We start from the raw sequence: 23,148 nt of genomic DNA, 5'->3' as shown, positions 1-23,148 counted from the left end.
AGCAAAATTCTGCTAATTTTGTGTACTAAATGCTTCATTTGATAGAAGAACGAGTTTGCTGTAACAACAGAAAAGGATTTGATCATTGGTGATATAATTCATACCCTCTGTTTTCCCTTCTATCCTCCCAACGTTCTGGAGCTTTAAGTGCAGAACCATTAGGTTCAATGGCAGCATTGATCCAACCACCTGTTTGATTCACCAACACATCAGCTGTGATACTGGTTTATTAGTTTACATTTAGTTACTTTAGTGCAGAACTTTCTGATGGATTCTGATAAAAAGATCTCAGACTCTTGAGTCCATTCCCCTGCTTCTGTCTTTACTGTGATCTTGTCTTCTGTCCTTGCCATTTCTTCTGCAGTTCCTGAGTTTACTCCATGTCTGCAAACATGGATGCAATCCAGACAGGCGTGTGTGTGTGTAGGTGTGTGTGTGTAGGTGTGTGTGTACCTTGCAGCCTGTGATGGGATTGTAACCCCAGTGACCTGTCTCACACTGGTCACAGGTGTCCCCCTCTGTGTGGGCGGGGCAGGTGCAAGCTCCACTTTCAGGGTCACAGTTCCCACCAGTGTGATCACAGTTGCATGCTGGGAGAAAACTAGAATCAGAGATGGGGGCAGCAACCAGTCAAGGTCCTGACTAACATGTTACACCGTTTGAGTACCTGTGCAGCCACTGCCATGGAAACCAAAGTAACCATGGTCACAGCGGTTACATTTAACTCCAGCCACACCCTCCACACACTGGCACCGTCCATCTTCATCACATGACTCAGAAAGCGATCCAGATTGGCTACAGCCACACGGCTGGCAGCCAAGCAAACTCTGTAGCCCAAAGAACCCCAGCTGACAACATAAACACAAATACACAACAGTGACATAAGGGCGCACATGGAGCTAAAAACAGCAAACTGAAGTCACATGGTGTGTGTGTTTTACCTGACAAAGGTCACAGGTGTGTCCTGTCACGTTCTCTCTGCACAAACACTGACCTGATGTGATTTCACACACATCTGAGATAGCACCGATGACATCACATCCACAGCCTGTAAGAGAAAGCCCCGCCCACTGTCAAGTTGATGGACCAACCACCTCCACTTGTTACAGTAGTCCGACTCCCCTCTCACTTTTCTCACATATATGATGGTTATTGTTAAACTACAGCTCTTGTAAACCTTTGCTTCTGTGTCCCCTTTTGTTCCAACTGATCTGCGTCTACATGAGGAGGCATTTTCATTAAATCACCACCAGGTGGCGTCTCTCTCTCTCTCACACAGCAGCAGAAGAAAGGGGTCAGAGGTCAAAAGTAATCTGGATTTGAACAGATTAACATTCATGCAGCTGAACAGAAACTGTGGGACTTAACATTTATGAGTCTGTTCATTGTGTTTCAGTTTGTTCTTCTCTCACACACATTTTTCAGAACTTTTACTGGTGTCCAGCAGAATATTTCACCTGCTGTAAAGCCAACCAATCAGCACTCTGCTCCTGTCCATCACCATCCTTTGTATCACTCACTTTGACAGTTCTTGGCATGCACAGCATCTCCATAGTAACCAGGCCGACAGATCTCACAGTGTTTCCCTGCTGTGTTGCCAAGGCAACGCAGACACTCTCCAGTGGTGGTGTCGCAGTATCCTGCCTCAGTGATGTTCACGTTATCATTACACTTACAGGGAACACAGGAGCCACCCACTTCCTGTGGGTTGCCGTAGAAACCACTGGCACACCTGAAATTATTATTATTATCATCATCATTATTATGATTATTATTATTATTATTATTATTATTATTATTATTATGCTCACCTCTCACAGTTGGTACCGGTATATCCATCCTGACACTGGTCACATGACACCTGGCCAGATGCCTCCAGCTGACAAGTCGGACTAAAACTGAAGTACACAAGTGTTGTTACAATGAACTGGATTATAATTGTATTTAATTTTACTTTAACTCGTTTAATTTTTTAAAACGCTTTGAGATGACTTGTAAATTAAATTATTTATTTATACTTAGCAAGAGAACAACTGAACATTTGAGTATTGTGTGTTTCTAGAATTGTTCATTTAGGCACAGTAATTAATATTAAAAAAGTGAGTCACAATGTTAATAAGTAATATAAATAAGTAATATTTTTAGCTGTGTAAATCCACTGCAGGTAAAGTTTACACCACTACAAGCTCATATAAATCATTGTGACACAGTGAGTCTAAGTTAACCATCGTCTTCAGGCCCATTTATGCTCGACACGGAACACGGACGTGCAGACAGACGGACAGTTTCGCCCGCCTTCTGTGTCGGTTACGTTCCATTTTCACGGAGCTTAGCTATCTGTTGCTTGACGCAGAAGACAGAGAAATACCACCGGAAATTGCTTGAGCCTTGCTGAGCAGAATAGCTGACATGCGACCAGCGAAAGAAACAAGCCATAGAAGAGAATCAAGAAGATCCATAACAGGCTTCCAGGCTGGACTCACCATTGCTGTGCACTATTGTTGTCTAATGCTTTGACATTTCAGTACTGTACAATAAGCCATGGGATTAAATTGTATTATCAAATCTTGAATGGACACATCTCAGCAGCACTTACTGTGTTGGTACCAAAACTCAGCTCAAGGTCCGAACGCTCGACTAGATCTGTTACAAATGGACTTTTGCCTTTACCGGCCTTTAGGAACTGCTATGGTCAGAGAGCTTTCTTTTATGTGCTCACTAAAGCCTGGAATGAGATCCCACAGCACACCAGGACGATAACATCACAAAGACTATTTGCTCGCCATCTAATGGACAGGTACAGCTGTGACTACTGAGGTGGCTCCATAGCCTCCGCCAACGCTGCTTCTCTTGGTCTGTGTTTGTATGATTGTACTGTCTTGTCTTGGAATTTGTGATGTGTGTCTGGTTTGTATGTTCTGCAGAGCAAGAACCTGCTGAAAAACAGTTCTTAAACTGAGTCAGGCCCGATTGTTTTAATCTTTTCCTGTTTAATAAATAGAAATGAAATGAAAACAAAAAAGCAGAGGAAGAATAAAGACTGTAGAAATTGCACAAGCTTTTGAAGAAAGGCTATATGCGAGTGGTGTGTTGGGCGGTTGGAAACAACTAGTTTCTGACCGTTTACTGCTGCTAAACAGAGTCAGAAACTGACCAAGACTCACGGGAGTAAACTCTGAACTCAACACTGCCCACAAGTGGAGGAAGTGACTTAACAATCATGACAACACAAAACACGCAATGAAGTATGAGGATAGCAACGTATGACAACGTTTGAAACAGACATAGCTATTTACGTATGTAAGGAAGCATAAATGGGCCTTTCTACAATGCTGCCTGTCTAAATGATACATTAACATGAAGGAGTCCCAACAGATTAATGAAGCTGATAATGTTACATTTTTAACATCCGATAAAGCTTAATATAAAGTTTCTCCAGATGCATGAGCTCAGACAAACCTGTTGGATGCCTCCATTAGAGGACATGGACACAACTGACAGTCATCTGTCGTTCCCTCTGTTGCATCACCATAGAAACCAGGGAGGCACTGATCGCAGTGAGGGCCAGTGGTGTTATGGATACAGCCCTGAGACAGAGAAGTGTGTGATCAGCTGACCTCAGGTAACACTAATAGACATCACACAAAGCACATTTAGTTAGAGTTTAGGTTACTGATTAGAACTCACCACACAAAATCCATTGATGTCACATTCAGTGGCGTGATCGTTGCATTCACACTGCATACAGTTACCACCAAACAAGACTCCTCCCACTCTGTAAAAACCTGGAAGGCATGCCTAAAACATGCAAACACACATGCACAGATATGGCACATATTACTACAAAACAAACTTAATCCTAATCCCATAGGCCTGATATTACCCATAGTACCAACCTTATCCATAGTACCAACCTTACCCATAGTACCAACCTTATCCACAGTACCAACCTTATCCACAGTACCAACCTTACCCATAGTACCAACCTTATCCATAGTACCAACCTTATCCATAGTACCAACCATACCCATAGTACCAACCTTATCCACAGTACCAACCTTATCCATAGTACCAAGCTTACACATAGTACCAACCATACCCATAGTACCAACCTTATCCACAGTACCAACCTTATCCATAGTACCAAGCTTACACATAGTACCAACCTTATACATAGTACCAACCTTACCCATAGTACCAACCTTATCCATAGTACCAACCATACCCATAGTACCAACCTTATCCACAGTACCAACCTTATCCATAGTACCAAGCTTACACATAGTACCAACCTTACCCATAGTACCAACCTTATCCATAGTACCAACCATACCCATAGTACCAACCTTATCCACAGTACCAACCTTATCCATAGTACCAAGCTTACACATAGTACCAACCTTACCCATAGTACCAACCTTATCCATAGTACCAACCTTACCCATAGTACCAACCTTATCCATAGTACCAACCATACCCATAGTACCAACCTTATCCACAGTACCAACCTTATCCATAGTACCAAGCTTACACATAGTACCAACCTTACCCATAGTACCAACCTTACCCATAGTACCAACCATACCCATAGTACCAACCTTATCCACAGTACCAACCTTATCCACAGTACCAAGCTTACACATAGTACCAACCTTACCCATAGTACCAACCTTATCCATAGTACCAACCTTATCCATAGTACCAAGCTTACACATAGTACCAACCTTATACATAGTACCAACCTTACCCATAGTACCAACCTTATCCATAGTACCAACCTTATCCATAGTACCAACCTTACCCATAGTACCAACCTTATCCACAGTACCAACCTTATCCATAGTACCAACCTTATCCACAGTACCAACCTTATCCACAGTATAAACCTTACCCATAGTACCAACCTTATCCATAGTACCAACCTTATCCATAGTACCAACCTTATCCACAGTATAAACCTTACCCATAGTACCAACCTTATCCATAGTACCAACCTTATCCATAGTACCAACCTTACCCATAGTACTAACCTTATCCACAGTACCAACCTTATCCATAGTACCAACCTTATCCACAGTACCAACCTTATCCACAGTACCAACCTTATCCATAGTACCAACCTTATCTACAGTAAAGTGTAATTTGATGCACATATATACATAAACTGCTGACCTCACAGGAAGTGCCACTGTAACCCCATGGACATTCACAGATCTCTACAGCAACAGCTTGAACACCAGAATTTGATCCAGTATGTGCGACGTCCAGAGACACTGAGCTGAGACTGAAAGACAAGCAGACATGGACATAATCAGTCAGTGTTACCTGCTGCTGTTTGATGTCTTGGTGGCTTTGAGCATTCAATCAATGACAGGCTGAATTTAGGTGACTCCACATTGTTCTTTTTTATTTAGGTGGACCTCAACTTGCTGAATCTTTGTTAGTATGTGTTCACAGGTAAACCCTCATGCATGGGTTAAGTATATAACAAAGAGGCTCTTTCATCATATCTCTAATAAATGACAATCAAACGGTAAGTTTTTCCTATGTGCTACACTCTGTAAGACAGGAAAAATTACAAATGTAGAAAAGTTTAAATGAAATGAACAGATGATGTGAACAGTTTTGAATAGTTGTTGGACGGAGTGACACATGGTTTGTAGCTGTTTTAATCCTGAAACATCTGTTTTTTAAAGATTCTTGATTGGAGTTTTATAGGTTTCTTCTTATCTTTTACAAGAGTCTGTTAAGATTTGATTACCGAATTTGTCTATCAGCCGAGGCATTCAGGTGAACTCTGACCAACAGTGATGTGACATCAGCAAGGACCAAAAGCAGGTCATCACGGGTTACACCAGCTCCAGCTTGATCATTCACAAATCTCTGTGGGGTTAACGCCATGGCAACAGGTTGCTCAGCCAATGGGGAGAGGAAGAGGAGAAAAGGAGGTGACAGACGAAGGGCTTGACCGTTACCCTAACAAAAAGAGACAAAAACATCAATGTGAGTTTGACTCTTAAATGCAACATGTCTCTTATTTACAACATGAAACTGACAAGACAGAAACTGAACTCACACATTTCCTAAATTTAAAGTGCATAAGTAAAGCTGTGTGTCGTCTGCCTATGAAGGAAACGTGTTTAAGAAAAGGTGTGAATAAAAGTTCTAAAAATAAAACTCCAACATGTAAAAAAAAAAAAAACAGTTGCTTCGTGCTGGGTATAAATGTGTTGAACTCCTGTTGGTGGTGGTGCTGGATCACAGTGCTGGATCAGTCATGAATATCAGGCTGATTTATGTATATTTATCTGATAAATTCCTGCTTGTTGATGTAAATAAGACGTCACCAACAAGCAGCCCCCAGTCTGGATCAGGACCCTGTCCCTGAAACCCGGATCTAGAATATAAAATCTGACAGGGGTGCTTTATTTTAACTGGTGCAGCTTTTGTAGTCTTTACAGTAGTGGTCAGGAAACACAGACCAATTACATGTAAGTAAAGCCCTACACTCAGCCATTGAAGTATGTTAGGCTGCAGGCAGTAAACTTTGCGGCACTACAACGCAAACAGGCGAGAGTTGTCTGCACTATAGAGGCAGGTACCAAGATGGTAGAAGGAGAAAGAAAGCCGGCTAGATAAAACAAATGGAGAGATACAGACAACTGTGCCAAAGAAAGACAGCACTGTTGCCAAGTCCGCCCCTTATAAGGGACTTTGGCTTGTTTTTCTGTGAAGTCTCTGAGAAATATTGCCAGTTGTGGGTTGCAGGTTTTTGGGGCTTGTTTTCTTGAATGTAGCTGCTCATTTAGGCTTTTCCTGCTTCTGGTATGAAAGCCTCTTGATTCTCTCACAACTGAGCATAATAAAGCAATAACCCATGAATACAGTGTAAAACATGAACACAAAAGTCTTTTTTTTCATGAAGTAGTGCAACAGCCCTGTTTCTTTGGTTACCAAAGTCGTCCGAATCTACCACCCACATATGAAAGAACAACTTCACTTGATAGAGCAACAGTGACATGAATAAATAGAAAATATGTAAAATATATATAATAAAGAGTTAGGAAAAGGGTCATTTCATCATGCAGCCCCTCAAAAGACCTTCTTATCTGTCAGGCTGATGGACATCAGTTTTGCTGTCTCATGACATCACGAGGAGACCATTTCTATATGTTCAAGGTTTTATCCCAGGTCTTTTTGATACGAGTCATGTATGTTTGAAAAGTTAAAGTCTAAAAGTTGAGGTCATACAACATTTGTGGGTAAATACTCGATTCTGATTGGCTGAAGGGTGTCCATTAAAAAGTGACAATGGACACCTATGACAGAAGTTCTGGTCAAATAGACTTATTGTTGTAAATTCTTGCGCTGACTAAACGGTAGTTGGTAACCATGGAAACAGAAACTCAGACGCCAGGCTGCAGACATGCCAGATCATGTCTGTGACGGGGTGCCGCTGTGAAAGCAGGTGCAGGCTTATTGAACGATGTAGGAAACTATCTGTGGACTTTGACTGTTTGAAACAAAATGTCGCATCATCCTCTGAACACACACAAGCTGTAAGAGCTGAACCCGCCCTCTGAAATGTTTGTGTCACATAACATAACGTGAAGCAATCATCTCCCTTCCCTCCACTGATCAGGTCTAAAACAACAGCTGCAGCCGACCGAGCTGCAGGTTCTGTGTCAGAGCTTGTTACCTTGGCAACATGTCACAATGAAATAGTCCACTTACAATTTTAACAGTAAAAAAACAACATGAATGCATTAATAATTTTTTTTTCTTTCATAAGTGACCATGGTATAAGCGGGATAATGCCCTTTGAGATGGCCATTATCATAAATTAATGGACTTCGCAGAGGCAACCGTCCGACGTGAAGCCTCTGCGTTGTCCATTATTTATGATAATGGACACCTCATCGAGTATAATCCCTTACATATATATATATAGTCATCTATACCCCTGATGTAAATAAGTCTTCCTCATAAACCAGAGTAAGTCATGGAGTTTCTCAGGGTTCTGTGCTTGGACCGATAGTTTTTGCATTGGACATGCTTCTTTTAGTAAATATTATTAGAGAGCATGGCATACAGTTTCATATCTACGTAGATGATACTCAGCTATACTTATGCACTGCAACATTTACAGATTTGAGTTTGTTCTCACCTCAATAATGATGTCACAGTGGGCAGGGAGAGAGTGGTCTTGATTATCCAATGGGATGTCATAAGCCACAGAGAAGTTCAGAAAACCTCCATAAGACATCAGCTGAAAAGTGGCCATGGCATGTTTAGTGACACAGCTAAATGGATAGATCACTGTTTGGTTTTATGACCAGAAACAGTACCAAACCTTGTTGTGAAGGAAACTTTGAGGCGCTGCCCACTGCAGCACCTGTTGGTGACCTCTAGAGGAGGTGTTGCTTGGAATATGGAGATCATTGCCATACACAACTAGGGGGGATTGGAGAGGCTGAGATGGCTGCAACAAAGCATCTGTAAGAACCACCTGAACAAAGAAAATTATCAGAGACTGCATGTTTTCTGAGTTTGGTTCATACCTGAGCAGAAATGTGTGTTACCTGAGCTGTAGTCCAGACAGAACTCTCACAGACATCAGAAACACCAAAACAGAAACAGTCAGTGCAGCCTAACGGGTTCTTCTGCTGCAGGTTATAAAAACCTGGCTTACACAGGTCACAGTGTGCTCCCATCACATTCACCTGAGGAGGAGAGTACAAGTGAGACGTCACATGACAGATGACACATCGGAGAGCAGGTGAAGCTATGATGTCACCGTTTACCTTGCAGGTGCACGGGCTGCATGGATCGGTGTTGGTGCTGCCCGCCAGGTTACACTCACAGCGAACACACCGAGGAAAATCTCTGTATCCAAAGGCACAGCGATCACACTGTCGACCTGCAAAACCCTCCTTACAGACACATTGGCCTGCAGACACACCTGGACACACACATTCACAGCTGCAGTCTGTTGTCACGGATGCTGAAAAGAAGAACAAGAAACGCTGGTGATGAGATGACTTACCTGGCTGTGTGTCATCTCTGGAACAGACTGAGGACTTTGATCCTCTCAGATCACAGCTACACTCAACACACGGGAAGTCTGCATATGGAGAAACCTACACACACACACACACACACACACACAGATACAGAAAACAAATAGTTATGGGTCTGTACTTTAGAGGGTCTATAGTATCATCTGAAGTACTTCATATCATCATCATATGCACAGTAACTAGAATCTTCAGATTATTTGATTCTGTAACATTATGTTTTTTATGTTTTGTTTTCTTTCTTTTTAATATCCATGATGTCTGAATAAACTGAACTGAACTAACTACAGTTACAATAGCCTAGTGAAAAACAAGCGAACTTCTTTACTCTCATTAATGTAGATCATTGATTTTGTGTGAAAAAAAACATTATTAAGGTAAGTTTTATTTACACTGACATCACAAATCACCTTTACTGACTAAATGGGACAGTGCGAAGTTAAAGGGCAAAGTTTTCCTGTTATACATGAAGTATAAGTCATTTTGCTAAAGTGATTAAAACTATTAAAACAATGCAGGGTCGTCCTAAGTGAACAATTGTTGATGAAAAATATCATTGGCTCTTTCCTTTTATATAAAAAAAAACTTTATTTTGCATTATGTGACCACTGTAGTTGTAATATCAGTTAATTACTTCCTCAAATCTATTTCTTTTATTTCAATTTTCTTACTTATTTTTTAATGTTTTGTTTATATCTGCCACCATTGTTCCAGTATGTGCCAATGCATCGGTCGAGCCAGTACTTGGAACAGCTGAAGACAAATACTGCCCTCATATATGATTAACTTTCACCTTAATCTAAACACAAACAAAAGAAGTAAACAACAGATTAACAATGTTAGATGACCACAGTACCAGAGCTTGTATTAAATGAAGTATAATTTGTTTGTGTATTGTGGTAACTGATGGTTGTGAAGGTCAATGTATTAACTCATAGCCTTCATTGCCTCCTCTGCATGCCATATCTGTCCAAGATTGACATGTATATACATAAAGGGGGAAAACACTAATATTAATCTATAGTTAGTAGTTCTAGATATTCTTTCTGTTCTGTAGTTTTTCACATAAATAATTGAACTGAATGTTGATAATTATTCATGGGCACTTGCCAAAAATGACCTGTAACAAGATTACATCCATTTAAGGCTTTCTAATACCTGCATTACTGTGAATTACATGCATAATAATACATATTTGTTGTTTTTTTAAATCTTTTTTTCTTCCAAAAAAACTTCCAAATTTTGTCTTTTCTAATTTTTCCGTTTTTCTAATTTTGCTTCTGACTTCCTTTCTTACTTTTAGGGGATGGTATGATGCACAAATTGCAACCAAACACTCCTAATTTAAATGGTTGCTTCTCTGTTCTCACAGGCAGATCATCCTCACCACTGAGAGTAAAATAAAATTGGAAAAGAAAGTAGAATTTATCAAAGCACGAAATGCTAATCTCTTCCATGAGGTTCATACTGCAAACAATGACACCACACACTTTTTATCAGACTGGCAAACACCAGGTAGACCTCTGGAGGAGGAACTTTTTAAACTCTGGTCAGAACATCTCACTAAAGTAATTTAACTATGTGGATGGTGCTTTTTTTCTGGCTCACTTTCTTCCACTAACAGATTACCGACTCCAGTCCTTCTTGACTCAGAGACTGAGGAAGTTTTCAGCATGCCATGCAGAGGACACAGGAATCCTAGAACCGCTCAGCTTCACGCAACCATGAAAGTAACAGCTGTTCAGCTTCTGTCTCTCTGCAACAGAGAACCTCAGCACATGATGTCCCATAGGTCGATTAGCTTAGTCTCGCCTTCACCAGAGCAAACCTCACAGCATCTCCACCTTCAAGAGCTTACTTACATTTCCAAAGAAATTGAACACTTAGTTCCGAACAATTCTGATCATTACATTGAAAATTATTTTGACCTTCCCCATGCAACTCAGAGGGAGAAAATTAAACATGTGTGGAAGACCAGGGACAAAGCATTCCAGCAGTTTCTCTTGTGTTAACCTCCCAGTGTCAGAAGTGACTACCATGAACTCCACCAGGCTATGATCGATAAATTCTCCTCTCATACTGGCAATATCTTTGCTATGGTGGCAGCCTCCCAGGTCAAACATTCCTGTCATGTGCATCCCAAGGAATATTAGACATCTGAGACATGCATACTTCCAAGATAACAATGCACCAGGCTTAGAAGACAATCCAGCCTTCAAGTCTGTAACTTGCACCCATGTGTACATTCTTATGTATTAATGACATGTGGAGCCATTGTTAAAACTGAACTTGCCACCTCATGCATCAAAGCGTTCCACAGCCCTGAAGCTTCCAGATGTCACCTTCACTAAAGACTGACAAAGAGCAAAATCACCACTCACAACACAGCCCCAAATCATACTCTGAAAGCATGGGTCAGAATTATGAGCTGCAAGATGATCTGTCAGATGACAACCTCAGCATCTCTGACAGTTCAGACAACGCCTCAGACCACTTGTCTCTGGGTTCATGGAACATTACAGCCATGAGGCACAATTTTCATTTGAAATGTGATGATTTCCTTCTGCAACAACACCTGCCTGAAGGACCAAACTGAGGTCAGCCAAAGCCAGAGGGCATGGTGCAGTCATGAGTAGACAAAGTTCTTGGTATCTGGTACTTTAATAAAAATATCACTTAAACTATCCAGAACCAAAAATCCTGAGAAGTGTTTATTACAAAGGATCATATGATGCAGTACCAGCTGACATGCCGGGACTCAGCCCAGGCCCAATTTAAACTGCAGTACCTCAGGAGGTCTGTAGTACCCGTCCCTGCAGGTCTCACAGTTGATACCAGCAGTGTTCTGCTGACAGCTGATACAGACTCCGCCTCCCCGACGAACACCTTGACTGTTTAAACTCAGGGAGAGTTCAGACACTGTCTGGTTGTAGAAACAGTCCTCAGTCTTGTTGTGACAGTTACACTCTGAGGGGGAGACACAGGAGGACAGACAGGTGATGGACAGATAGGAGAGAGACAAACAGGTGATGAAAGACAGGTGAGGACAGACGTGGTCTCACTTTCACAGGTGTTTCCCTCAGAGATGGTTCCTGGTTCCCATGGCTGTTGGTGGTAACCAGGGCAACACTCATTGCAGCTTTCTCCACAGGTGTTGTGCTCACACACACACTGCAGCTTCTTCAGACACAGACACACATCAGTCAGAGTTCTCCTCAGAGGTTCATTTACACAGAACAGGTGTGTCTCTGGTTACCTTAGTAACATCATCCAGCGAGCAGCTCTGGGCATGTCCGTAGCAGATACACATCCCTCCTACAGAGATGTCCTTTATGGAGTAGAAATACTGACACACAAAAACACAATCATGATCTATCACATACTGTCTCACCCTCATGGTCATGTGATCAAATGCAGCCTGTCTTACCCTCCTGGTAACGATGGGGTCGATGTCTCGGGGGTCGTGGCTGCTTAACGTCATCAGGTCAGCATTGAGCGTTCTGATTCGCTGAAGCCTCAGTCTGATGTAACGAGCTGATGTGAAGTTCAGGAGGTCAGAGGTCAAATCATCAGCTCCAGGACGGCCGTTAATGAGAGAGGTGTGGATCTGAGATGGAGACAGACAGGTCAGACAGACAGACCGACAGACAGACAGACAGACAGACCGACAGACAGACAGACAGACAGATAGATAGATAGATAGATAGATAGATAGATAGATAGATAGATAGATAGATAGATAGATAGATAGATAGATAGATAGACAGATAGATAGATAGATAGACAGACAGATAGACAGAAGCGTCCCACTCAGTAAAGATGGTTGGATGGTATTGAAGGCACAGAAAAAATCTAAACACATGATTTTCACACTGCCTGCACCACCATCCAATGTGAGCACGCTGCAGCAGGTAAGCAACAGCATCCTCCACCAATATGGGGATGATATGCAAACTGAAGATGGTCCTGCATGAATTCCAGCTGTGGTCTCAGGTAGCTCAGGACCAGTCTCTCAGCACCTTCATGACATGTGACATCAGAGCAACTATTTTAGAGTCTGAGGGTCCAGATGGGGAGGCTTTTTAGGAAATGGTACCAGGCAGGATGTTTTCCAGAGTACTGACACCCTCTCCTGCATCAGACTCAGGTTGAAGATGAGAGACAGCTGGATTCTGGGGTTAAGCCTATCAGGTCCAGGAGCCTTTTGCACGTTGAGTTTCTTCAGCTGTCTCCTCACCTGGAGCTTGTAGAGGTGTGGATGGGGGGAATGACAGTGGAGGAGGGTTGCTGAAGGCTGTGGTGAGCTGGGGGGATGGTGGGTAAAGTTAAGTGTGATGAGACAGCTGAATCTGTTGAAGAAGAAATTCAGCTCATTGGCTCTGTCCAGGCTGGTATAAGGTTGTTTCCAACCACTCAACACGCCCTAAACACTCGTATCTGTATTCAAGAGCTCGCACAGCTTCTACTGTTGTTGTTACGTGCTCGTCTTCATTCTTCTTCTGCTTTTTTGTCCCCCCCCCACCCACCGGGGTCAACACAGCCCTCAACCAAAAATTGCGAAAAGGACGAGAAGACCCAGAGAAATGTGATGGAAGCTGAAGATTTCCACGTCAGCGGGTTTAAGTAAGAAAAAGAAAATTCAGTTAAGAAAAGGAACAGAATAAAACAATAGAAAGATTAAAGAAGACATGAAGCTGCTGTAACTAGCCACACACTCAGCGCCATCTTAAAAAATAAACACACATATCTCAGAGACAGAGAGAAAGACGCGTTAGAGAGACAGAGACAGACGTGTCAGAGAGACATGTCCTGCAGACAGATGGACAGTCTGTCCCACCTCTCCGTGCTCAAGTGGATTCAGTCTGGAGTAGTAGGAGGTACAGATGACCTCGGTGTCGGTCTTGTAGGTGGGGGGTCCAAGTCTGGGGGTGATGTTGTACCGAGACAAACACTCTGTTTCACTGATGGCGTAAAACTGCCAGGGAAGGAACGTCTCACCGTCCAGAGAACGCTCCAGGACCCAGTTACCTGGAGACAGACAGGGGAGGACGTGTAAAAATATCCACATTACAGATGTAGAGGAAGCAAACTAAAGAACAAAGGGACTTCATTTCTTTCCAGACAATCTGCTTTGTAGAAAAATAACATTTTGTTTGAATAACTCAGTTTGTTAATAGACATCCATTAATGCTCCATTTACTTACATAAATAGATGCGTCTGTTTCAAACATCACTCCTCTCATACTTTAAAGCACCCTTTACATTGGCGTGGTTGTTAGGCAATACATCCACGAGAGGACAGTCCAGAACTTAGAGCTCACCTCTGAGTTCCTACGTCAGTTTTAGTCAATAGTAAACATGGGGATGGGGGAGGAGATCTTCCTAATGTTCATTCTCAGAAGGAGACGTAAAAGGAGGCAGCGTTGTGACGGTGGTGGTCTGTGCACCCATCAGGGTCGGACTGGGACAAAAAGCCAGGCCACCCCAGTTCATATACTGCACACATATGCTCACATGCAAGTACACACACACATGCACACATACACACAGGCTAATTAATCACTGGGAGACTCCAGTTCGAATCCTACAAGGGATGAATATTAACACCTTCAAGTTGGGTCCTTAGGCAAGACCCTAACGCTAATGCTGAATGACTAGAATCGATGCCAGTTTACCATAAATATGTTAACATCAATACAACAGTAAAAACGAGAGGGGTTCCAAACCTTTCCATGCAGCAGCCCACCTGTGGAGGTGTGTTTAGTCCAGCAGGTCCCACCACACATTTCATGCAGTAAAATAAGCAAACAAGCAGGAAATGCTGCAGTTACATCCTTTACAACCAGATAAACACACTGATGAAGTCACAAAGTTTCCTCATCGGCTTTAACCTGGACTTATAAAAATGTTCCTTATTGACCCAGTTTACAGCTGTTTCTGAGCTGGACCAGGACAGCTGTGGACAGATGTGGACAGATGTGGACAGCTGTGGGCAGATGTGGACAGATGTGGACAGTAGCCGATGTGTACAGACTAGTTTAGCTGAGCAGCCTCAGTACTGAAATATCCATCTATCACTTTAACACAGCACATAAAACTAATTCATATTTTCTCTATGATAGAAAATCCCATATAAACCTTGTATGTCCAAGGCTGGAATAAGCAGTAGCTTTTACGTTTGGACTGAAGGGATGAAACACTGCAGCAACAAATCACATATTACTACAAGTAGTACCAGGGTCATTATTACAGCTACATGGATGATCTCATGTTATGTTCAGACAAATGTTTGCAGCTTTTAACACGTCGTTTATTAAAGACTGAACTCACACGATGTCGCTGCTGATGATGTGAAATATCCTGAGTTTTCTGACACCTGCCACCTCCTCGTCATCTGTCTCCCCTCTTTCATCTTTTATTCTGAATCTTTTTTCCCCCACGTTTCTGCCTCGGTGCTCTTTGCTCGTGTTGATCATTAAAAATAAATACTGCCGTCATTTTGACCAGTCGCCATTTTTAGTGACAACTGACAAGCACAAATGATTTAGTCTGTGTACTGATGTCAGTGCAGGCAGACCAATCAGCCACACCAACGTAATGCACCGTGATAGTTATTTTTTTGTTTATTTTGACAAGCAGTGCCTGGCAGCCATTAAAAATATCACATCTTTTTCTTTGTTCCTTGTGTGGGCTGCAAATCAGCTATACTACTTACTGTTCCCAAGGTTTTTGGTGGTTATTGTTATGTCCAGAAAACACAAAGATCTCAGCGTTTTAGTCAGCTAACTTTATTCCAGCCTCGTGGCCTTGAACACACACATGCACCTCTTCCGGAAGTGATATCTCACACACTGTGTCACACATCCCAGTACCGGCATAACCATATATCACAGTGCAACTTTGTTTTCACCATCATGGTATGAATCCGCAAGGGCCCTGAAAACGGACCAATGAGCAGCCTGCTCCTGGTCTGGAGCAGACTTGTTTGCTGGCAGTAGTTACCACGTTAACTCAGATGGGACTTGTTTAAGCTACGATGATGAGACGGACATCTCCGTTTGATGAGCCAGACTTATTGAAATAATTGAGAGTTTCTCTAAACCTTGATTGATGGAATACGCCTCAGATGATTAAGAAACGTGTAAATAGACTGTAAACAGATGAAACAAAGAACAGGTAAACAAACTGCTCTCACCTGGTCGCGGAGAGTTAGCTGCTTTGATGATGATGTAGGCCACCTGAAAAATCTGAGAACAGACAGCAATGTCACCAGCAGAAAAGTCAGGTGGCATCATTACACCACATTCAGTTGCCCTTTTATCCAGCTAATAACATGGTACACATGAACATGTCCTCGGTTTAAGCTGGATCAAACCGAACCTTCTGAATGAAAACCCACTCTTCCTCCTGACCAGAGCTGCTGTGACATGACAGAACCTACACGAACATGTTGGCATCCAATCATTTAGTCAGTGTTTACTATTACACTGTTAGTTCTGCCCTCAGGCTGATTAAATTCATTAAAATGCCACGTATGTGTCATATTCTTGTGATGTGTTTGTAATATGGCTTATTCCTGTCATAGAATGTTTATTAATAGAAGGAAAGACTGGTTTCTTTAACAGTCATGCTTTATTTGATACTGCTTTAACGCCTGTAGTAACCCCGCAAGAGTTTATGGTATCCTGCAAGCTATTCACTCTGTTATATGAGAAGATGTTCAAAGCTTGTTCCTTTTTACTTTTTTCCCGCAACAGCAGTATCTGTAAGTATATTGTTTGGTCTCACTTTAGCTAAAACATGTTTGCTGTAGACATGAACGGTTACATTTTTTGCTTTATTTGGTCCTAAATGTATGCTAACTGTTAGAAAATGCTAGGCTAAATGTAGCGGGTGCTTCATGCCTGACACGCTCCCGGTATAGAACAAAACTGTGGCGCAGCCGGTATAAAGGAGCGGTTAGTAGACCTCCGCTAACCTTCCACTGGCCCTCCACTAAACCTCCATTATCTCCTCTGCTATACAGGCCTGGACAAAAATGATGGTACCCCTAGAAAAGTGAAAATAATGTAACCAAAGGGACGTGTTAATCCAAGGTGTGTCCACTAATTAGCATTACAGGTGTCTACAATCTTGTAACCAGTCAGTGGGCCTATATATAGGCTACAGGTAGTCACTGTGCTGTTTGGTGACATGGTGTGTACCACACTCAACATGGACCAGAGGAAGCAAAGGAAAGAGTTGTCTCAGGAGATTAGAAAGAAAATTATAGACGAGCATGTTAAAGGTAAAGTCTATAAGACCATCTCCAAGCAGCTTGATGTTCCTGTGGCTACAGCTGCTCATATTATTCAGAAATTTAAAAAAGCCAGACTACAAGTTGACAAGCCACAAAGCTTCTGGGAGAATGTCCTATAGACAGATGAGACAAAAATGGAACTTTTTGCTGAGGCTCATCAGCTCTATGTTTACAGATGGAAAAATGAAGCATAAGAAGAAAAGAACACCGTCCCTACTGTGGAACATGGAGGAGGCTCTGTTATGTTCTGGGGCTGCTTTGCTGCATCTGGTACAGGGTGTCTTGAATCTGTGCAGGTACAATGAAATCTCAACACTATCAAGGGATTCTAGAGAGAAATGTGCTGGCCAGTGTCAGAAAGCTTGGTCTCAGTCGCAGGTCATGGGTCTTGCAACAGGACAATGACCCAAAACACAGCTAAAAACACCAAAGAATGGCTAAGAGGAAAACATGGACTATTCTAAAGTGGCTTCTATGAGCCCTGACCTAAATCCTACTGAGCATCTTTGGAAGGAGCTGAAACATGGCGTCTGGAAAAGGCTCCCTTCAAACCTGAGACAACTGGAGCAGTTTGCTTATGAGGAGTGGATCAAAATACCTGCTGAGAGGTGCAGAAGTCTCACTGACAGTTACAGGAATTGTTTGATTGCAGTGGTTTCCTCAAAAGGTTGTGCAACAAAATATTAAATTAAGGGTACCATCACTTTTGTCCAGGCCTGTTTCATGAGTTTTTTTTAAATAATTCTGTTGAAGCATGGTTGAAAAGCAATGCCTGACTTTCATTGGTTAAATTTAATAGGATTTTTATTTATTATTATTTTTGTCAGATTCAAGTTATTTCTGTGACCATTGTAAGTTTTTCTTTCATTAACCGAAGGGTACCAACAATTTTGTCCATTTGCCCTCTACTAGATATCAGTTAACCCTCCACTGGCCATCTACTAGACCAGCCTTTACCAAATCCCTACGGGGGTCACAAGATAATTTCACCAGATCATTGTCCAAAGAATATAGCCTACATTTACCAAATAATTTAGGATTTTTATTTGAGCTGTCAAAAGTAATGCATTAATGCGAAGAGGTCGTCATATGTTATCTTGTGGCTAAAAAAGTTTGTAAATCATTGTACTGGACCTCTGCTAACTCTCGACTAGCTATTTACCTCTGCTAACGCTTCACTGGCAGTCTACTAGCCCTCTGGTAACCCTCCGCATATCTTTTTACAGGATGTGTGTGTTACCTGTTTACAGGAGTTGTGCATGTATTATAAGAAACCTTTATTAGTCCTTCAGTGGGGAAATGACCTGTTTTAGATCCAGTGTGATGGTGACCCAGTGAAACTTTCGTCCATTCTTGATACTTGGACTCTGCCACCACTGATTGGTCCCATCAATGGCATTTGTGATTGGATGACGCTCTGCAGATATGAAAATACAGGAAAATCACTGTGTGGTGGAGTCTGGAGGCGCCACGCCAAAAGTCAGCTGGTGTGATGAAGCCTTTAAATGAACTCTGTGGTTCAGGTTCAGGTCTCATACCTTTGGCCAGGACAGAGTTGGCATCACATTTGGGGCAATGTGGGTTTTTGATTCTTCGTCCCGGAACGTGTTCAACCAGTTTACAGTAAACTTCTGGTTCTGGGTCTCCACAGGTGGCGTTGCTGCTGATCTCTGCATTACTGACCAGATTAAAGATGGCTGGAAACAAACCTGAAAGAAAGCAGAATGAGCAAATAACGGAATGAATGACAGAATAAAAAAAAAACAAATGAATGTTTATCCTGTTTATCATCAGAGACTACATCCCATAGTTCATTAGTTTCTGTAACTAATCTCTCCGCTAAGCCGCCATCTAAAAGCCAATGGTTGAATAAAGTGACACAACCTGATCATGTGAGTTTTACGCACCAAATCTAAATGGAAAATACTGACTGAGCAGCTGATTCCTGCTGAAACCATCAGCTGAAGGATTTTTATCTGCCCTATATAATCATGTGACTTAAAAAATAGTAAATGATATTTAACTCCAAAAAGATAATTTACTATTTTGAATGAAATACCCCAAAACAATAAAAAAATTTATAAAGATGTTTAAAGTAAACAAGAGTCCAAGATGTGTGTGAATGAAAAATGCAGAAAAACATGTAAAGAATAAAGTCCATGTAATAATCTTGGGTTTCTATAAATAAGGTCTTTTGCAAAAGCTGAGTAAAAAGATCAGAGCGAACAAAGATCTGACCCAAAGTTCAGTGGGATACATCACCTGGGTACCTGAGTATAGAGAGGGGGCTTTCCACTCCAACTGTCCCTTTTCTCTGAGGACATTATCCTAAAGGTTGCAGACCCACTAAGATCGGTTCCTGACTAATTTCAGGAAACACTCACATTACAAAATTTATTTAGGAAAAAGTGAAATGTTTTCCCTGATTCAGGTCATTTCTCAAATCCCAGTTTCACATCTTCCATTCAGAACTGTTAGTAGGGGCTTTAAATACCTTGGAGTTGAGATCACACCTGGCTTCTCTTCCCTTTTCACTAAAAGCTTTGGCATCTAATTTAAAAAAAAGTAAAAAATACACGAGTTTTTGGGCAAATCTCCCTCTAACCATTGCTGGCCAAATTAATCTCATTAAAATGAACTTGGAAAATATTGTATTATCTCATTATCCCTTATCATGCAGGTTTAGTTTTCATTTTTTAATAGTATATCTGGTATCACTCCTTAAGGCTCATTTCTACTCGACGTGGTAGAGGAATATGCAGACGGACTGACAGTTCAGTCCATCTCCTGCATTGGTTACATGGGTAATTTGGTCTGTTTTTGCAGAGGTTAGCCATTCAGAAAACAAAGCAATTCCACTGGAAATCGAATAACTGACAAACGACCAGCCAAAGAAACAAACCAGAGAAGAAAAAGAGGATTAGAAAGAAAAAAGCAGAAGAAGAACAAAGACAAGGACACAACTGCAAGTTTTTGAAGAAAGGCTATTCGAGTGTTTATGGCGTGGTGGGCAATTGTAAAAAAGCTTTACAGTGGAGCATTACCACTGCCAACCAGTGTCTGAAACCGACGTCAGATCGCGGGACTGAACTCTGAGCTCAGCACTGCCCTCTAGTGGAGGACTTGACTTAACAACAATGCAAACGTAAAAGACATATGAGAGTATGAGGACGTTGACGTATGACAACGTTTGAAACAGGAATTCCTATTTACATTCGTAAGGAAGCAGAAATAGGCCTTCAGAGTCGTGTAAATGGGCCATAAAGGGATTAAGAGCTTATCTGTGAACAGAAAGTTCTTTAAACAGACAGAAGTCGGCTTGTTGTGTCTGTTTTCTGTCTTCACCTTGAACATGATGACAACAGAACTGTCAGACTGTGGACCAGTAAAACCATTCAGATTTTAACTCTGGAACCAGAGACATTAAACATCAAAGGCGATGTAGAGCATACACATGTAGACACAGATGTTAATGAAAGCTGTGTGAGATCAGCTGTGTGCAGGTGCTAGCATCATGGGTGGCCCCAGAGGGCCAATCAGACGAGTCCTCGCTGTTGTCTCAGAGGTTTTCTCTGTGGTGGGAGAAAGGAAAACACTGAACAGATCTATCTATCTATCTATCTATCTATCTATCTATCTATCTATCTATCTATCTATCTATCTATCTATCTATCTATCTATCTATCTATCTATCTGTCCGTCCGTCTGTCTCATACGTGAAACTTGAACAAACTTTAAACAAACCAAAATCTAAAACATCGACACAACTTTGTCACACTGCAGTCCTGGAACAGTTGATTTCATGTCTACCTGGTCTTTTCCCCCACTAACTAGTTCCACTACTGGTAGGAAACCAGAATAAAACCAATTATTTCTGTTTGGACCACCAAATCTCCAGCACTAAAATAAATCCAGATATTCAGCACTCTTCAGGTGACCAATCAGAAGGAAGAAAACCTGGTGACATCACTGTGACTCAGATAATTTACGTGTGTGTTGGAATGTGTTTGATCAGCTTGTTGATATTGTGATTTACCTCCCCCATCACACACACACAGCTCCGTGGGGGAGGTGATGTGGTCACATGGGGGAGGTTTTAGGGGTTTGTGGGGGAGGGAAGCTGCAGTAATGTGGAGGTAAAGAGGAAGATCAAAGTGATGATTTCTGGATCTGTTTCATTCCTGAAGTAAGAAAGTTTACAGGAAAGTTTCACAAAGAAGAATTCAGAAAAAAACAGAGTTAAACATCTGGAAGACCTCTGACTGGCAGCAAACATCCACACACACACACACATATCTAAGAGGCATGCTGATGTTCAACTTCCAGCTTCACCACTGAATCACTTCAAGAGAAAAACTTAACCCAAGATAAAACCTTTTTACTAAATCCTGAAGGTCCTGAAACTGCTGGATCTTAAACTCATCAGGTCAGTCATTCTGTGATGGGCAGATAATAAATAAATGGCATCCTCCATCAGTGTTGTTCACCTTCAGTCAACTAATGTCTGAATGAGTGATTTGAAATCAGAGTGAAGATCAATCATCTCACCTCTGTGCTGAGCTGCAGCTCGCTCCATCATCACCGTCATCATCATCAGCATCAGCAGTAGGAGCTTCATCTCTGCTGAAGTCCAGCTGGAGCTAAACTACCTGTAACTGAAGGTAAACTGGTTCACAGCTAAGTAAGAAGATTTGAACTGGTCGCTGACAGGTCTGCAGGCTGCAGCGGAACCAGTACTAACTGGTGGAGTCAATGCGGCCCAGAGGAATGTGTTACTGCAGAGTTTATTCAGGAATCCCTCCCCCTCCCTCTCATTCATTCAGCTCAGTGGAGGGGTTGTACCATCTGATGGGAAGGCAGGGGTGTTAGGGGATCTGAAACTTTTTACATTCAATATGTTGGTGAAGGAAAACTAGAATAAAAATATATTTAAATCCGTTTAGTTACTTTATGTTCATGATTTTTTATTTTTCTTTGTTTTTTTATGTTTTTTTTCTATGACATCAACTCTTTAGAGATCTACATGTCATCTTTGAGTCCTTTTTTTTGTCTTTTGGGCCCATGATGTCCAGATCAAACATTGTTATCCAGATGAAGATAACAAAGCAAATTACTTTATCAGCTCAGGTTTGGCTTCGTTCATCTGCAATGATTGAATCAGCAGAAATTCTGACCAAAAGTCAAAGATAAATAATTCAGTCTGAAGAGCAGAAACACAACGTTGGTGTTTCTTTAATCAGACGGTAAGAAAGGGGTTAAATCCTGTAAAACCAGCGCTCTGCTCTTCTAACTGTCCTCCTTCATTCAGCTCCAACTATTGTCTCATCTGGAGGGGTGGACTGTACCATCTACGGAGGGGGTTGTCTTTCTGTCATGGCTTTCAATCTTTTCCTACTTCTGTTTTTATGATGAGAATCTTTAGACAAACCAAGGGGGAAAAGTATCGAAACATTTTGGTCTTATTTAACTTCTTAAGGCCCAAGGATCTTTTTGTGGTTTCTGCTCTAAAATCACCCAAAATAGAGCAGACTCATCAGAGGGGAAAGCATCATCAGAGATAAAGATAAAGAAAATGGGGAAACAGGAACATAAGAAGTAAAAAAAAAATTCTCTTTGCCCAATTTTTTTATTATTATTATTATTTTAATTTATTTATTTATTTGTTTATTTTTAGTATATCACTCCTTTGGAAATATGCTGCAGGAGACAAAGACCTTCAGGAAAATGTGGATGAACATGTGGACATTATCTGTCCAAAGATCTGGGACACAC

The 23,148-nt window shown here is 41.6% G+C and overlaps 1 protein-coding gene across 1 annotated transcript in view; it reads right to left on the bottom strand.

Annotated features, from left to right (window-relative positions):
• The window catches only part of lama1 (laminin, alpha 1), a 54,166-nt gene extending 32,151 nt beyond the window's left edge, over positions 1-22,015 (bottom strand). The window contains exons 1-23 of the mRNA XM_041968233.1: positions 21,925-22,015; positions 18,915-19,085; positions 18,681-18,793; positions 16,273-16,324; positions 13,915-14,105; positions 12,505-12,684; positions 12,334-12,423; positions 12,140-12,257; positions 11,866-12,044; positions 9,047-9,140; positions 8,805-8,962; positions 8,583-8,723; positions 8,354-8,509; positions 8,168-8,269; positions 5,762-5,976; positions 5,173-5,284; positions 3,688-3,798; positions 3,460-3,587; positions 1,812-1,898; positions 1,521-1,732; positions 942-1,048; positions 668-848; positions 454-590 (exon numbers count right to left, since the gene is read on the bottom strand). Coding sequence (XP_041824167.1) covers positions 454-590; positions 668-848; positions 942-1,048; positions 1,521-1,732; positions 1,812-1,898; positions 3,460-3,587; positions 3,688-3,798; positions 5,173-5,284; positions 5,762-5,976; positions 8,168-8,269; positions 8,354-8,509; positions 8,583-8,723; positions 8,805-8,962; positions 9,047-9,140; positions 11,866-12,044; positions 12,140-12,257; positions 12,334-12,423; positions 12,505-12,684; positions 13,915-14,105; positions 16,273-16,324; positions 18,681-18,793; positions 18,915-19,085; positions 21,925-21,994 — 3,105 coding nt within the window. The 5' untranslated portion in view covers positions 21,995-22,015. The remainder of the gene's footprint in view (positions 1-453; positions 591-667; positions 849-941; positions 1,049-1,520; positions 1,733-1,811; positions 1,899-3,459; positions 3,588-3,687; positions 3,799-5,172; positions 5,285-5,761; positions 5,977-8,167; positions 8,270-8,353; positions 8,510-8,582; positions 8,724-8,804; positions 8,963-9,046; positions 9,141-11,865; positions 12,045-12,139; positions 12,258-12,333; positions 12,424-12,504; positions 12,685-13,914; positions 14,106-16,272; positions 16,325-18,680; positions 18,794-18,914; positions 19,086-21,924) is intronic.
• Between the last annotated feature and the right edge of the window lie 1,133 nt (positions 22,016-23,148).

The sequence above is a fragment of the Melanotaenia boesemani genome, chromosome 18 (assembly GCF_017639745.1).
Source record: "Melanotaenia boesemani isolate fMelBoe1 chromosome 18, fMelBoe1.pri, whole genome shotgun sequence".
Taxonomy (NCBI): domain Eukaryota; kingdom Metazoa; phylum Chordata; class Actinopteri; order Atheriniformes; family Melanotaeniidae; genus Melanotaenia; species Melanotaenia boesemani.
This window is presented reverse-complemented; position numbering and strand designations above follow the sequence as displayed.